The sequence below is a fragment of the Mustela putorius genome, unplaced genomic scaffold (genome assembly GCF_011764305.1).
Source record: "Mustela putorius furo isolate JIRA1106 unplaced genomic scaffold, ASM1176430v1.1 tig00003909_pilon_pilon_pilon, whole genome shotgun sequence".
Lineage (NCBI taxonomy): Eukaryota > Metazoa > Chordata > Mammalia > Carnivora > Mustelidae > Mustela > Mustela putorius.
This window is the reverse complement of record NW_025422057.1, coordinates 17,806,634-17,823,539: the sequence shown is the minus strand read 5'-3', so window position 1 is coordinate 17,823,539 and position 16,906 is coordinate 17,806,634. Positions and strand designations below refer to the sequence as shown.

Sequence of the window (16,906 nt, the reverse complement as noted above, 5' to 3'; positions counted from 1 at the left end):
GAGAGCTACAGATCATGCACAGCAGGCTCATACATTTATGTAAGATTATCTCCTGTAAGCGTTTTTTTTTAAAGATTTTATTTATTTATTTGTCAGAGAGAGAGCAAGCGAGAGCGAGCACAGGCAGACAGAGTGGAAGGCAGAGTCAGAGGGAGAAGCAGGCTCCCTGCGGAGCAAGGAGCCCGATGTGGGACTAGATCCCAGCTGGGATCGTGACCTGAGCCGAAGGCAGCTGCTTAACCAACTGAGCCACCCAGGTGTCCCATCCTGTAAGCGTTTTAATGAAGTTTTATGTAAAATCAAACAGGAACAATTGTTTATCTAATGTATTTTGTTGGGAACTTTTAATTACAAATGCAAGACATCAAGAATATATTCATTTTTTGGTTTATTAAAACAAAACTACACTTCTGTGCTTCTTACAATACATTAACAGGCATAAAAATCAAACAACGTTTCCAAATAAGTTTCGCTCACAAAATCATGCAGTATTATTTCACAGTACTTTATAGTAATTCTTTTTACAACAATTTAACATTTCTTTGTACAACAGGAAAATAACACCTTCCATCAAGGCATTTCAGAGCTCTAGATGTTTAGAAATAAAGTCAAAATTCTTTCAAATGCAATCATTAGTTTGTATTAAACTAGAACACCAGATGCCAAGTCTCAAGTTCCTAAAAAGAGCGTTTTAAAAAACAGATTACATCCAAATTAAGTCTTATAAACTTCAATGATAGGTCTTAATCATATCTAAACACTAGAACTATCTGTGGATAAAAATCTGCATTCAGTTGTGCAATATTTTCTTCTAGATCTGAATTAAAATCTTAATTATTTACCCCAGTTAATCCTTGTGTTAACTTTATTACTTTCAGGGAAAAACCCAGGATCATGAACGGCTGATCTCTCCATCAACGGAAAGAGACCTGACCGCCTGTATTACAGTTTTCTGTGCTTATCATCTCCAGGGGGAGAACATACATCCAACTAACTCTAACAGTTGATTGTACAAAATGCATGCAAATTCTGCCTCCCTAGCATCCTGCACTGACTGGTTTGTCCCCTTAGAGAACTACCTAACGTAGTGTTTCCCAAACTGTTTTCCATGGCATACTAGTGAGAGGTTCATAGGGATACCAAGGAGGAAAGAAGTCCTGGCATCACAACAGTTTGGAAATGCTGCAAAAACAGGCCTGGGACCGGGCACAGCCTGAGCCCACACTGTGCTAGAGCGCACTGTGAGCTTCTAAAACAAGGGGATCCACGTACACATTTATTTTACCAGCAACACATCCACGAAACACCCACGAACATCTCACAGAGCACTCAGATTACATGGAGAACCATGGGAAATGCTTTTCCCCTTCAGGTGCCTGGAAGTTCCATAATCTAAGTTTACATTCATGGAAATCCCTGATGTATTTTCTCTACTTATCCTCATGACTTCGAGAGACTGAACAGATCTGAGAAGGCAGACTAAGGAGTTACTAGTTCTGTGCTACTAGTTCTACACGTCTCACACAAGTTCCTTCCCTTTGCTTTTCTTGAAATTTAAGGGAACAAAAAAATCCTTCCTCTTTTCTGAAATCACTTAGGACATCCTCAGTTGGAAAGCGTGCAGATTCATATTGCTTATTATTGGATTTTTTTTTTTTTTTTACTCACAGTCTTCCCCTGGAGGGCATGCATTTCAGTTTTAGAGAAATGCAGTAGAGTAAACTGTAATAAATTATTTACAAGCACCTAGTTTGTATAATCTTACATGGAAGCCATTCGCTTTTGGAAAACAGTGAGAATAAATCTTTAAGCAAAACAGTGCTATCTGGAAGCCTTACTGTGATGATGTATGTTTTTTTTTCAGTAATGAGGCACTGAAGAATGAGTTGTGCTAAAATTAACTCAGGGTCAACTTGTCGGGATGAGCATAACTTTGGTTGAGATTTTTTCTTCCTTAAAAAAGGTTTTCAAAGCACCAGTTAATTACAAAAAGCATGCATATTTATTCTCACAGTGAGTTAAGTTGCGAGAGAGCTAGCAAATCATATATTGCATCTCCAAAGCATCTGATTACATTTCTAGAAACAAACCAACTGAAAGGAAAAATGAAGCCAGAGAAGCCATTGTTCCCTGCTCAGGCTAGCACAGCAGCCCTTAGCAGAAGTCACAGGCCGGGCAGCAGAGTCCACTTGAAATCAGTCCCAGCCTTGACTTCCCAGGTAACTCAGAGAGAGCTTGAGCAATCCTTGATCTATAATTTAGAAGGAGAATGAGAGAGACTAGTGCAGTGACTGCCGCCCAGAAAAAGAATACCATGGGGATAAGTAAGTCTCCCTGGGTGTCCCCCACATGCACGGCTCCAGCCAACAGAAGAAGTGTTCCTCTGTCCCTGTTAGTACAACAGAGCACTACCAGGCGGGGACCCTGCTCCACACCAGAGCCGCAACAACACTGACAATGGCTAAGGGTACATCAATTCCTACAAAGAACAAACAGATTTTAAACACAGAATCTGAGAAGACTAGAAAAAGCTCACGACAACACAGCATTATTGCTAGGAGTTTCAGACGAGATCTTTCATACGACGTGAAGTACCGGTCAGTCCCCTTCCTTCTCCCAACACACAGGGGATACTCCTGAGGCGCTATTAGTGTTTTGAGTCCAAGCTTATGAAAGTACAAACTTAATTCTCAGTACTTCCAGTTCAAAGACTATATGCAATATTCACCAGGAAAAATTCCTAATTCCATAATACCATTGGAGAAAAGAAACAGTAAGCTGTCAGAAAATGTTTTAATATCACATGATCTTTATGAAATCACCATAGTTACCACAATGAACAGTAATGCTCCCTGCTCCTAAGAAGGCACCTACCCATTATGCACAGACAATTTTTCATCATAATTTGCCACCATGTGGCATTAGGGTTTAGGCATATAACCATATACATTTTTTAAAAAAACATGGTTTTTCCTCACAGCTAAAAATCTGTAACTGCCTCCAACCACGGAGCAGTCAATTGGGCTACCACACACATGGCACAGGTTGCGCACCACACAACTTGAGTGGGCACCAGTCACACGGACTGGATGTAGTACACAACCTATACACAGTACATGAGAGCCCTGGGTCAGCAGCCTCTAGCCACAGCACTTTCCGCTCACACAGTCTATCAGGCTAGTCAAGTTAGGACAGTTGCTGTTTGGTTGGAGAATCTCCAAGAAACAGCTGTATCCAGGAGAGGCAGGTGCCACCTGAGGGGTGGGAAGGGGTATGGACATCAAACAGGTGTCGTTCCTAAATACTTGCTGGTCATTTAAAACTCAATGGCACTTTTTTATATGAGCAAAAGTTCAAAGTCAGTGTTCTGGCCAAGTTTACCTTGAATTCTGCCAGCCAAATCTACCTCCTGATGTGAACTGTCTGATCACATTAACTCTATTTCTGACCTAAACCAATATTGTGTATTCGTGTAGCTTGTCAAACACTTTCTAAATCTGACTGCAAAGGACAGCACAGTGATACCTGGGTGTGATCTAGATCAGCCCATTCATTTGTAAAGCACTTTGGATGAAAGGTGTCCCCTTTAAAATTATCTACTATTGATGAAGATAAAACTGAAAAAAAAAAAAAAAAGAAAAGAAAATAGAAAACCAGTGAATGGATGACTCAATTATGTTTAAAGGAAGCATTAACCATTAATCAGAAAATATTACGACAAATTATCCGACAGTATTAAGTATGCTATGTAAGATTCGGTTCTAGAATGAATCTACATTTTTGTGCCCATCACAGTAATTTAGTCCTTAACGGTGATACTTAAAAGGGAAATCTTTAATAAATTCCAAAATAATTTTTTGAGATTTCATTGTGTCACCTATTGATGATGAGTTGCAAGTGGAGGCTGGGGGCCCCCGAGCATCCCACGGAGGCTGCTGTGTCGTCTCGGAGTAGGGGGGAAGCACAGCCCCGCGGAGGGAAGGCACTTGTCTTCCAGCACATCACAGCAGGACAGGGCAGGCCTGCCCACACGTCGGCACCTTCAGCTCTCAAGCCAGAGGCTGGAGCCTGTGAGGGACTCGTCTGATACCCTCCACTTGCCAGAGGTGCCAGCAGTAACCTACAGCACCACGAAACTCAGAATGTACTCTAGGAGTTTTTGCCGGTTGCACTGAGGTAGAAACGTGCTGCTGAGTTCTAAAATGGACACTCTCTTTTGTTTGGTCTCTTTAAAAACCTAGAGAGAAAGTTGAAATTAAAGACAAACCAAAATAAGAAGATATTTCTGTCACCAACCCTGACCTTTGTTCTAGACCCAAAAAGCAGTCAAGGCACATAACACTGTATCCTGGTTTTAAATAAATGGATGTGTGGGGGTTCATGAGTAGGGTTGTGGATGCAGGTGTGATGGGTTTCTTTTGGGTAGAGTCCAATCAGCATACTATACTTTAAAATCTGTGTTAGAATAAAGTCACAAAGAGTTCCTTACAAAGGCCATTAGTACCTCCACGGAACTCCTGTCCCGTATGACACATGGAGTACAGTACACCAGAGGAAACTTCCAGCAATACCAGTAGAAACAGAGTAATTGAAAATCATAGGACATAACATCCCTGCCGAAAATTGTAGTAGCGTGTTGAAATGCACTGCCACTTGTTATATGTAAACAGCTTGGGGATGAAGGTGAAAACCAGGAAAATTCTGGAACATTCAAATAAATCTGTACTGGTGTGTCCCACTTTCTATAAGCCTGTCCCCCTCCCAATCCCCAGAAATGTGGTCACGATCGGTCCAGCAGAAACTGCTTTTTCAGGGCCCACCCCAAATGCAGGTGGCTAAAACAGACCAGGTCTGAGCAGAAAGAGAAGTTAACACGTGCCTTCCTACCATAAGCAGTGGGAACTCACCCCGATATCCTTAAACATTTTCACAGCATTCTTCACAAGGCAGTAAGTGGCACTCTCAGCTGCAGAGAAAGGATGAGACCCTGTGAAAAGCTGAGACCTGGCAAACACGAAACCCCCAACATCCACAGTGAGAAAGTGTGGGAGGCCCTGGAGAGGGGCTGAGCCAGGCGGCAGACTGGGGTCCAGCGCGCCCCCACCACTGGCAACCTGGGAGGTCTCAAAGGCTCTGCTGTTTCTTTAAACTTATTCTGTCATCTTTTAAGACAAAAAGAGCAAGAAGAAAAGAGAGAGAGAAGGAGGGAGGAAATGCGAGAAAGGAAGAGGAGAAACCCTACAACGCCCGCCGTGAACGGCTTTTGAGGGGCGCGAACAAGACCGTGGGCAGAAATTCTGTCCGGCCGCGCAGAGCAGCGTGGACAAGGAGGAGGCCTTAGTCAGCGGAGCCGGAGAGAGCACAGACTAGAGGTCAGAGAAGAAGCCCTGCAGCCGGGTGTGCCCATTCGCTAGCTGTGGGAGCTACGACAGTATCTAGAGAGAAATCCAGAACTATAGGGGCCTATGTGGATATGGAGAGATGTCTAGAGAGAAATTATCTCGAGATCCCTTCTGGCCCTAAAATGTCTTGATTCCAAGCAGCTTCAGTGCTAAGCCGTCACTGCCCAGAGACACTGCTCCCACCCGGGTCGCACCTCTCATCACGCAGACACGACCGAGCACGAGCCGGACGCGGAGCCCCGGAAACACGCCGCTGCCGGGGTACAGATTGGCACCTTCCAGGAGCCCCCCGTGGGCCCCACACAGGCGCTCACAGGCCGCTACTCCTACACGCGGCCCAGCGCAGAGGGCACAGGGTCGTGCGAGCGCGTTCAAGCACGCTCACGGCTGCACCAGCCACTGCGGCTCTTGAGTGCAGGCACCCCGACCCCCCAGCCGTTAACGAGGGTCACACGTCAGATGCCGTAAACAGTGATATGGGGGAACACTCTAAAGCAACAGGAGTACACACACAAGCACACGCACGGACACGCAGGACTCCACTTATCATGTTAAGTGAAAAAAGCCACACCCAAGAGTATAGAGCTGCATCATTCCATTTCTAGAACATCCTGAAACAGACAAGCACGGGAGCCTATGAAGTTAGCGGTCGGGCTAATTTTGCACTTTTTCCCAGTGGCCTACACAAGCAGATTCCTGTCATCCAGAAAGGCTCAGCTCTTCCAAGGGGCCGGAGCGGGGACAGGCCTACCATACACGGCGACACGCCTTTCCGTCCTGGCCACCAGGTACTTGTGCAGCCTCTGCAGGTACTCGGGCTCGGGCACCGGCCCGCTGAAGTTGTGGATGAAGATGGCGGCGGAGCTGTAGGCCTCCAGCAAGGGCCCGAGGAGCCTCTGCAAGAAGGTGATGAACTGCTGGTGCTCCTTGGACTGGCTCACCTGGGGGTGCAAGGCCGGGGCACGAGGTCACAGAGGAGAAACAAGCCTGCTGACAAAGCACCTTCCGCACGCAGCCCACGGCGCCGCGGCCACGGACCCTCTGCCGGAAAGGCCCCTGGCTGTGCTACGGGTTCTTTATGGGAGGCACTGCTTTCGACAGCGCTTGAGGTTTGCAGTCACTGAACGGCTGCCCAGAAGAAACTGGCACACTTGAATGACACATTGTCATCACTGAACACGGCGGGTCCCCAGGCCGGACCCTCCCAGGTTTCACTCGAGTGTGAAAGAAGACACGTGGCAAGACCACTGAGGTCACCTCAGTCTTCCCCAGAACTCACTTGCCGTCACCCCGCCTGGCCTTTGGCCCACTTCCTGGCACAGTGGGGTGTGCCGGGTGGCAGAGGGGCTCTCACTGCCCCCACCCAAAACAGGCACGCTCGGATCAGGCCCTCTGCGGGACGGCAGCAAGGCTACTGCCCCAACTCACAGCCGGTCATACCCAAAAAGGCCAGGTGGACTCTCCAGAAGTGACACCTCCTGAGTGTGTGTGTGTGTGTGTGTGTGCAAATCAGGGGTGTTACAGAGTAATCCACTTAAGGTATTCAGAAAAAAATGAGTCATTATTAACTTGTAAAATGACAAATCAAGGACAATCCATCTTTTAAAAAATCTAAAGTTTCTCCTGTGATGAGATTTGTTTTAACTGAAGGCGAATGGCTCAACATATGCCATCTGGGGAGGACCGGCAAGACTGAGCAGGACTCGGAAAGAGCCATGGGCTGCGGCCGCCGAGGGACGGAGGGAGCCCTCCCCTTCCCCTTCTGCTCTAACCCCCTTCCCCCGCAGCTGCTGCCTGGGCTCAGTGAGGACTGAACAGTCCTGCCTCTTCGGGAGGGAGCTTGGTGTGGGCAACAGGTCTGCACCCGGGGCCGGCGAGGAGAGGGTTGGGAGGGTCGGGAAGGGTGTCTCATGAGGTTCCCCTTCCCGAATTCGCACTTCTGTGTCCTATTCCATTACCTGCACCCAAGCTGAGCAACGGGCACACTCACTCACCTCAAACATTTGAGTGTCTTTATTATTAACCCGGCCGGTTCGTGGGGGCCAGGAATGTGAGGAAGTCGGCAGAGGCTCAGTTTCTAAGAACCTTGTCAACTAGGGACAACAAAAAACTCAACTCCTCCCTACAACGCCCACCAGAGCCCTTCACCGAAGTACCTTCAGGTAGCAATCTCGCTGCTCCTCACCAAAATCACTGTCTTCGTCTTCTTCGTCGCTTCTCCAAGACAAAGGCTCGGGAAGCTTCTTGTCCCATTGCTGCTCGGCAAGACCAGGACTAATGTCTTCCTGGTCATCTTGCTGTGCCAAAGAGATGGCGAATAGGAAATAAACATGAGTGGGCACACGAACATTCGCGAGGCTGACGTCAGGCCAGCAGCCCCTCCCCCTGCCTCCCTGCTCTCTGTTAGCCATTCACGGTATCAACCCACCTTTGCCTCCAAACTCAGAGTCACTCGAGAGACAGTGGGGAAGGAAAGGAGGAATGGAAGGGGTGGCGAGGGGAGCTGCCATCAGAGCAAATAAAGATATTCTCTAAGCCGAGATCTACTTTCCCACGCCATTCTTACTACACTAAATCGATAAAAATTAAAATCTCAAAAGAGAAAACTGTGTGTATGTAAGCTACAAGCACACGGATATGTAAAACATTTCCTGGAATGAAAACTTCCAGGTGTCAGTTAAGATATGTTCTAGACAATACCAGTTATACAAGAGTAACCAGAATACTGCCAATAATCCCCAGAGGTGTTTACTCTCCCTAGTCTTGCTTTTCTTTTCTCTTCATGTGGACTTGACTACGCACCAAATGTAATTATTGGCTAAAATAGTCGGTTGTAACACTGGTCAAAATAATTGGTAGAAAAGATAAGGAAGAGCAAAGCGAATAAAGGCGAATGAAGGAAAGCCGGTCCTCTTACCTCCGCCACGATGAGAATGCCGTACTGGATAAACCTTCCTACTGTTTCATGGCACATCTGGTGAAATGTCTGGCAGGGCTGGAAAGAAAGGGCATTTAAATATAAGTGTCCCTGACCTTTTATTTATTTACTTACTTATTTTAAGATTGTATTTATTTGAGAGACAAAAAACAGCACCAGTGGGTGCAGGGAGGGGCAGAGACAGAGGGAGAAGCAGGCCCCCCTGCTGAGCAGGGAGCCCAACACAGGGCTCAATCCCAGGACGCTGGGATCATGACCTGAGCCAAAGGCCGGTGCTTAATGGACTGAGCCACCCAGGCGCCCCGTCACAGACCTTTTTATAGACAGAAAACGCTGTACAAGGTAACTGCCAAATGCTTCCATATCAGCTTCCTCATTCGACTGGTTAAGTCCTAAGATTCCCACCCTCTTGGTGAATGCATGGTCAAAGGCAATGCCCAAGAAGAGCCCACATTCTGTGTCTGGCAGAGCACCCAGTGTGGCTCCACCTGCACGGGCGCCCCGAGCTCAATCTCCCCCTGCCGGGAGTCCTCAGAAGGACCGCTCACCGGGCCCTGCTGCCGCTGACTTCTCTTCCTCCACAAGACAATTTCTCTGCAAATGCTGCCTCACCATAAACACTGTGTAGCGGTGGTGAAGGAGGAAACAAATATTCAGATAACTTAAAAATGACCCAGGGAAAGGACAAGGTCAATCTTGGGAGCTCTATCCACCCACCCCATCCTGCCCTGCCCCCCAAGGCTCATGCAAAACAGATTCCCCAGCACGGCGACGATATGCCACATGCAAAGAATGCTGTGGAGGGCCATCCTCACAATACAATTATGCACAAATGTCCCTGGAGACATTCAGGTAAGTGGGAGAGAATATTACACTTTAAGTAGAATATGAATACTATTTGTTGATGATTTTGAGGGAAAAGAATCTATTGCTTAATACATATGCCTCATTACGAATGTCTAAAAGTGCTTCAGTACAAATAAACACTCATCGGTCCTGCTGGGCCTTAGTTTTCCCATTTGTCAAGTGACAAGGAGTTGGACAGATGATTCTTAAGACTGTTTTCTGGCTCCTGTCTTCTGGGCATGTTAACTATTTGCAGGCCTCTGACCCAGTGCCTTCCGTACAGTAAGAGTACAGTCACTTTGGATTTGACTCATGACGAATGTTGAGCAATCTGTCCTGTTGCGCCTCACCACCACATGAAGGGTTCACTGGAGCAGTGACCCCAGCAGCAAACAAAGAGAGCAAACAAGATATTGGCCCGAGAGTCACTGAGACTCAGGAGTAGAAGGTACAGCCTCAGTAACAGACCAAATGCTATCTGAGAGAAAAACACAGGTGGCTTGTGTTTTCATGAAAATTTCGTAGAAATTCTCAAGAAAAAGACAAGAGGTCACACTCCTTCGTAAGTGAAGGAGCCTTCACTTACAAGTGATATGGTGCCTTCGTTAGAGAGGAGGTAGCACAGGCTGGCGGCCTTCCGCACCAGCTGCTCCTGGCTGATCAAGCTGGGGGATGGCCCCGCAGGCCCCGCTGAGCCCCTCTTATTCAGAACGGCATAAAGGCTGCAGGCTAAGGAGAGAAAAACATCAGTGAAGCCCACAGCCTTTCCTCCAAGAGAACTTCAGCTGATTGAGAAAACGTGGATTACCTTAATAGATCGTGAATACATCAAAGAGAATTATCTGCATTTACTGGAGAAAAATGTCAGTACATCCCTTCAGGATTCAATTGTCAGGATTCCATGGGATCCCAGCTCCCTCTGACCCCTTCCTCAGGGGCTTCGGTCCCACGCGCTCTGCCTCCCCTGCTCCCTCTTCACCCCCTACACTCACTTCACTACCATGTGCGCTTTGTCGTCTCGCTCAGACTCCCAGCTCCTGACGGCCAAACACCTTCCCTCCCCACCTCGGACTAAGTGTAATACTAGGCCAACGGTAATTCAGTACCCACTCTTGACGAGTAAGTATAAAAAATAAGCTAGAGCAATACAGCAGATTACACTTGCATTTGAAAACGAAAACTACAGCAACACATCCCCTTCCCACGAGGGGCTATCATCGCAGTCAACAGACGCTCCCATGTGCTTTAGGCCCTTCTCCCTCCCGTGAAGCTGCTGCAGGGCAGCCCGTACCTATGATGGCCTCCATGATGAAGACGTGGAGCACGCCATTGCTGTAGAAGTTGAGTTCAAAGACCGACGGGACAGTTGTGCTGGGGGTAATAAAAAACTCATCGCTCCTGCTGGTGTGGGTGATGGTGACACAATTTCCCAGCAGCTGTATGGCGTGCATGACGACATCTTCTGAGTTCCCGGAGAAGCCCAGGTCAAAATCACGCGCCAGGACCTCCTCCTTTATCACAAAGAAGTCCTCCACCAATGTGGAGAGATCAATGCCCTGGAGAAACACACAGAAATGGTCTCATGACAGTGGAAAACCTGCCTCCCAAGAGGCCAAGAGGCCATTCCGAGGATTTTATTTCCTGCCGTGGCTTTCCAGCAGCCTGCTATTGGCACAGAGAGTAAAAAGGCCAGAGTATTAGGGCACAGGATGTCAGAAAACTGGTGAAAAAGCTGGTCCTCAGAAAGTTAAGATATTCATGTCCAAAGAATGCTTTGGTCACAACATGTGACAGGAGCATCTCAGATTACACAGGGCAGAAGAAGCCATCTAAAAGTTAGAAATGTTTATGTTTTAGCAGTAATTCCCCTCATTTTATATATTTTTTAATGATTTTATTTGAGAGAGAAGAGAGAGAGAGAAATGGCACAAGCAGGAAAAGGGAGAAGTAGGCTTCCTGCTGAGCAAGGAGCCTGATGTAGGGCTTGACCCCAGGACCCTGAGATCACGACCTGAGCCTAAAGCAGACACTTAACTGACTGAGCCACCCAGGTGTGCTGATTTCCCTCATTTTAAATATTTATCTGACAACTACTCACATCGTGCCTATGCATATATGTAATATATGTGTGCATATGTAACATGTATGTATATGTATACATACGTGTGTATACACGCGTAGACACTATGTTTGTTATTGAGAACATGACTATGGATGGCACAGATACAGTATTTTCAATCCCAGTACTTAGTCAAGTTCATGAAGGGCATATGGCCTGAAATACAAATCCAAGAGCTGTCATCAGCTGTCAGAACACTCACTGCACATCAACGCAATAGGCCTTATTTACGTGAACTGTATGACTCCAAGAATGTCCTACTGTCGTCTATGTGACGCAGTCTTGGAGTTTTTTTCATGTAGATTCCTCCATCAGATCTGTAAGCCCCCGTGGGCAGGGCACCTGGCTTCCTTTACTGCTTATCTCTAAAGCAGAAGCCAGGACAGGACCATGTCCGTTTGCGACCAAGGAGCTGACCGGCTGACACGGCGTTCGCACACCTCCCCCATGACCGCAGGGACACAATGACGTACCTGCCGGTGTCTGTAGAGGAGCAGACAGGCCACGATGTGTGTGGACATAATGGCACAGGACTTGCTAGCAGCTAGAAGGCAAGCACAGAAATTTAGGTTCCCTTTTTTTAATACAGTGGAAAGTCTCCAAAAGTACCTAAATCTGAAATGGGAGTATTTACAACTATAAATACCTCTACTTCTGCCACATTTCCTGTAACTAGAATTTACGGAAGGGAAACAACAACAGTATCCCACGTTCTGGCCAACAGATCCTCATCAGAGATCATCAGCGTCGTGTACCAGTATCCAGCCTAAGACGCTCCACTTTCCAAAAAGGCCAGTGGAATTTAGTCACTCAATGGCCAACAGACACTTTCCTGGAAATACCAAGACCCAACACAGAAGCCTGTTCTGGCATTTCTACGGGGTCTCCCACTTCTCCCAGTTCTGTGTTCCTGGGCTCGCTCCTGGCTCCAGGCTCTGGCTTCACTCCGACTGCTCTCTCCTGTGGACAGAGTCCCTGTCACCCGAGGACAGAGGCACAGTGGGAGAAGGGCTAGCTGATCTGATGGCAGAAAATGTGGGCTCACATCTGATTTCTACGTGGCCTAATTTCATAACTTGAGGGAAATGACTTCAACCCCATGCCGCAGCTTCCTCACTGGTAAGATGAAGATGCTGTGTCGTTCACCGGGGGGAGGGATGGAGGGGGAGGACAGAAACACATTTGAGAAGTACTGGAGTCCATAACCCAATACTCGGAATTTGTAGAAAATCATAATCATATAAATCAAATACGAGAACATCTAAGGAATAATCTGAAATAAACACACCACGTGTGAATTTTCTGAGATTACAATGAATTCATGAATATTTCACTCACATTGAGTATTGTCTCCAGGGTTTAAAAAAATGAAAAACAGTACCAAGTACCATATTCATAGCCATTAAAAAGAATTCTTATAATTTTTTAAAAACATGAATGAATGTTTGTGTTATAAATGGAAAACAGTGCATCCCAAAACCACAAAAAAAATTTTCTAGAGACCAGACAGCCACATTCCTGTTACCTGGGTAGAGAGAAACAAACAGAGGTGCTTTTAAGAAAGAACACTCTGACCTCCCGTGAAGCGGGAGCAGGAGCAGCTGGAGGGGCAGGAGCCAGAGGAGGGGAGATGTCCCCACGATGGGGACCCCAGCAGGTGCGGAGAGTTTGGCCAGCCTGGGAGCGAGGCACAGGGGTCAGCAAGGACAGCCCACCTGGGCTGTGCACCAAGGTGCCAGCCTCTGCCACGCGATTGTGAAGCACATTCTACAACAGGACACGTGTTGGCACTTGGGGCTCAGAGAAAGCTAATTCTTCGCGCACCTTGCTCTGCTCTGGCTCACTTCCGCTTGAATTCCCTGTGCCCAGCTACGCCACCCAGACGAGCGTGAGCTCAGGCGGAACGGCCAGGTCTCCCCTGGGTAGTCCCCACGACTGAAACGAAGCTTTCCCCCTTTACACATACATAACAGCCTCTCGATATGTGCTGGATAAAAATAATCGTGGGGTCAGCAGGAAAATGGACACACAACTATAAACCTAGATGCCACACTACTCATTAGTTCAAAGGAACAAATTCATGAACAGCAGAGGCAATAAATCATTCTGACAGGACTATTTTTTTAAAAAGTGTAAGAGCGGCTATGAGTTCTCAGGCATCATGTGTGATGTTTCACTTGCTTACTTCAAACCCCCACCCCCGCCGGCATCACCCTCTAACACCCTCCCATGGCCACCTGCGTAGTAGGAGGAGAAGCAGCAGAAGCGAACTCCAGCAGATTCCAATCCCAGGGCGTGTGCCCCGCACCATGCTGGATCTGGGCTGCAGAACTAAAGGGTTTGGTATTGTACTCACTGAAGAGGATGTGCTCGGCCAGATTTGCAATCAGTCTTCTTCGGAAGGGTTCATCTGTTACATTTCTGGACTCGTTCGTGGATGTGTCTGCATCTTTGTCTGCAGCGTCACCGGGTCTGAAAAGATTTTTTCTTTTCAGAAAAAAGACTCTACAACCACACTCTTTTAGAAGCAAACTATCTAGAACTAAGGTATAAATGTCTAATTACTACATATTCCGAATGTAAACCGCAAATAGATTATTTCAATGCATTATTTTCCTCCATGATATGCATTATTATATTTAATACACTCTCCTGACCAAAAGATTTGATTGAGTTAGGACCAAATAATCTATTGGTACATCACATCCAAAAAGCCACCAGCCAAAAAAACTGCATGAAGCAAGATACCTCATTTTAAAACATATCTAAAAATTTGACACCTGAACACATTAGGGGAGGGGCTTAATATTTAACTTCTCTAAGTTACAATTTAACTCGAATTCTGGGAAACGTACACGTTTTTATACGCTACACTTACGTACAATATGCATAACCTAAGCTACGACCAGAAAGTATTTGGTTCCAACAACCAAAAGCATAAATCGAATAAGAACTCCTGATTCATACAATCAAAAAGATGTTATAACGCAAATAATCAAAAACCTCCAGACTGATATGAAAATGTTGTCACTCCACTGTCCTCTATCAGACCAAGAGAAAAGTTACCCAAAGTGAGGAAGTGCAGATGAGAAAGAAGGAGCCCACTCTTTGTAAACTTAACCTAGTTTTCTCTGCGAAGCCAGAAATAACAGGTATCTGACAGCGTCGTTAGTATAAAAAATTTCCACAGATCTTACCTTAAAGGAATTATAGCTGGTAACAAGGCTTGCTCCAGAGAGAGCGGAGCAGACACAGGTTTCTGACTTTGGCTTTCTAAATACTCCTGGGGAGGGCGGAGGGGAGGGGGAACACAACACAGTCATTAACTCTCCCTGTTTTGCTTACGTATATTAAATGTAATTCAATCTTCAAACAGTAAAAAGGGAGCGCTTTATAGAATGAGCCACGCTACAGAGCAGGAGTACTTTCTACATCCTAAACTACCTTCAGAAGTGCAGGACGACTCCTGGAATCTGGGCAAGCATGAAATCTAAGGACTGAGGATGACACAAAGGATGAGACAATGATGCTTAAGCAAAATTGTGTATTTTTTAAATTCTTTTAAGTTTTAAATTTTTCTTTTTTAAGCAGGCTCCACACGCAACGTGGGGCTTGAACTCACAACCCCAATATCAAGAGCCGCGTGCTCTACCAACTGAGACAGTCAGGCATCCCTTAAACAAAATTATTTAAAAGTTAAAGGAAAACACTTAACTTTTCTCACATCTACACAAAATTATCTGACATTCCCAATATAGTAATAAGCAACACAACCATGATTTTCAAAGGAACTCTGACGACCTGAGGGTCACATAATATTCAAAAGAACCTCAATCCAAAAGCAAATCGTAACAATATAGAGAAGTTGTGCAGTAGTTTTGAAAAAGATGAAGTGGAAAGAAACGACAAGGCTCCTCGAAGTGGAAAGCATGGAAGACCAGAAAGCATGCAGCACGGCAGTTAGGATCTTAGAAGTAAAACTAAGAATGGAACGAAAGCAGAAGTAGGACGTCTGCGCCTTATCACAGGCTCCCGATTCCCTTGCTCATCCTTCTCCTTCACAAATTTGAAAATCTTAGGAATTCAAAACCACCAGGACCTCAGGGGACCCCCAGCGCCAGGCTTCTGCACAAGAATGGCACTCTCCCTTTGAATGTGTGCGTGTGGATTCCACTCAGGAGAACATCATCCTAGACGGTCAATTTTACCCAGATTTTAGGGGTAGGTTTTACACAATTTTCTCTAAAGGGAATTTTAAAATATAATATAAAATACCGACATACAGCATAAAGCAATATGCAGAACTCTCATCAACTAAAAAAGAAACGACAGCAACAAATGCTAACCCTGGCTGCCCCCAAAGACAGACATATACTATCCTCTGTCAATAAGCATACTTTGGTAGGAAAATTTAGGAAATGCTATTCTTGACATAGTCTTCAGAGAAGAAACCGAGGTCACACGGAGAGGAGGCAGCAGAGGCAGGAACAGAGCCCACATCTTCCAACCAGAGCTTGCCAACGCTTTAACACCGCTTCCTTCCAACAGATACTCACCTTTAAGGAAAATGGTTGTGCAAAATCCACTCTGACACAGCCATAGTTTTTTCGTAACATTCTGATAACTCCTCTAGCTACACTCCAAAGGCTCTCATTCTTCTTAGGCTTTCCCTAAATTCCAATTTTGAAAGAATAGCATGGTAAGAAATACAGCTAACAGGTATTCTGTTATCCAAAAAAAATTCATTTATTTATTGATTTATTTGATTTATTTATTTGAGAAAGGGCATGTGTGGGGAAGACACACGGAGGAAGGGAGACAGAATCTCCAGCGGCCTCCCCAGCCAGTGCAGAGCCTGATGCAGGGCTCAATTTCACCACCTTGAGATCATGACCCAAGCCAAAACCAAGACCCAGATGCTTAACTGACTGAGCCACCCAGGCACCGGCCATTTATTTTTTTAATGGAAGCTGGAGGTTTGTGTAAAGAAAAACGCTAAATAAAGGAGAAAAATATTCATTGACGGTCATAAAATGTTTAGCGTGCAAAAATGTTAAAAGATGTAATCTTCTTATTGGGAGAGGCAGTTTGGTCAATGAAAACCAGAACACTTTACATTAATTCACTTAGTACACAGTTTATGCCATTCACAAAAAATCACTGCAAACTATGATACTGGCACAAAAACAGAATCCCAGATCAATGGAACAGAAAGTCAAAAATAAACCCACAATTATTTGGTCAATTACTCTTCAACAAAGGAGGCAAGAATGTGCGATGGTTAAAAGACTCTCTTCAACAAATGGTGAAGGTAAAACTGGACAGCTATATGCAAAAGAACTAAACTGTACCACTTTCTTACACCATACACAAAAATAAACTTAAAATGGATTAAAGACCTAAATATGAGACCCGAAACCATAAAAAGTCCTTTACAGGAGCACAGGCAGTAATTTCTCTGACACTACACAGCAACATTTTTCTAGATATGTCTCAAGACAAGGGAAATAAAAGCAAAAATAAACTATTAAGTCTACATGAAAATAAAAAGTTTCTGCATAGCAAAGGAAACATTCAACCAAACTAAAAGACAACCTACTG

The 16,906-nt window shown here is 45.6% G+C and overlaps 1 protein-coding gene across 6 annotated transcripts in view; it reads right to left on the bottom strand.

Moving 5' to 3' along the window:
* Positions 1–371: 371 nt before the first annotated feature.
* The window catches only part of GPAM (glycerol-3-phosphate acyltransferase, mitochondrial), a 58,304-nt gene continuing 41,769 nt past the window's right edge, over positions 372–16,906 (bottom strand). For all 6 annotated transcript variants that reach the window (XM_004763853.3, XM_004763854.3, XM_004763852.3 and 3 more), the window contains 11 exons: positions 15,862–15,975; positions 14,503–14,588; positions 13,662–13,777; positions 11,779–11,849; positions 10,478–10,742; positions 9,773–9,915; positions 8,320–8,397; positions 7,559–7,699; positions 6,154–6,343; positions 4,908–4,966; positions 372–4,237 (listed from right to left, as the gene is read on the bottom strand). In XM_004763853.3, coding sequence (XP_004763910.1) covers positions 4,121–4,237; positions 4,908–4,966; positions 6,154–6,343; positions 7,559–7,699; positions 8,320–8,397; positions 9,773–9,915; positions 10,478–10,742; positions 11,779–11,849; positions 13,662–13,777; positions 14,503–14,588; positions 15,862–15,975 — 1,380 coding nt within the window. In that variant the 3' untranslated portion in view covers positions 372–4,120. The remainder of the gene's footprint in view (positions 4,238–4,907; positions 4,967–6,153; positions 6,344–7,558; positions 7,700–8,319; positions 8,398–9,772; positions 9,916–10,477; positions 10,743–11,778; positions 11,850–13,661; positions 13,778–14,502; positions 14,589–15,861; positions 15,976–16,906) is intronic.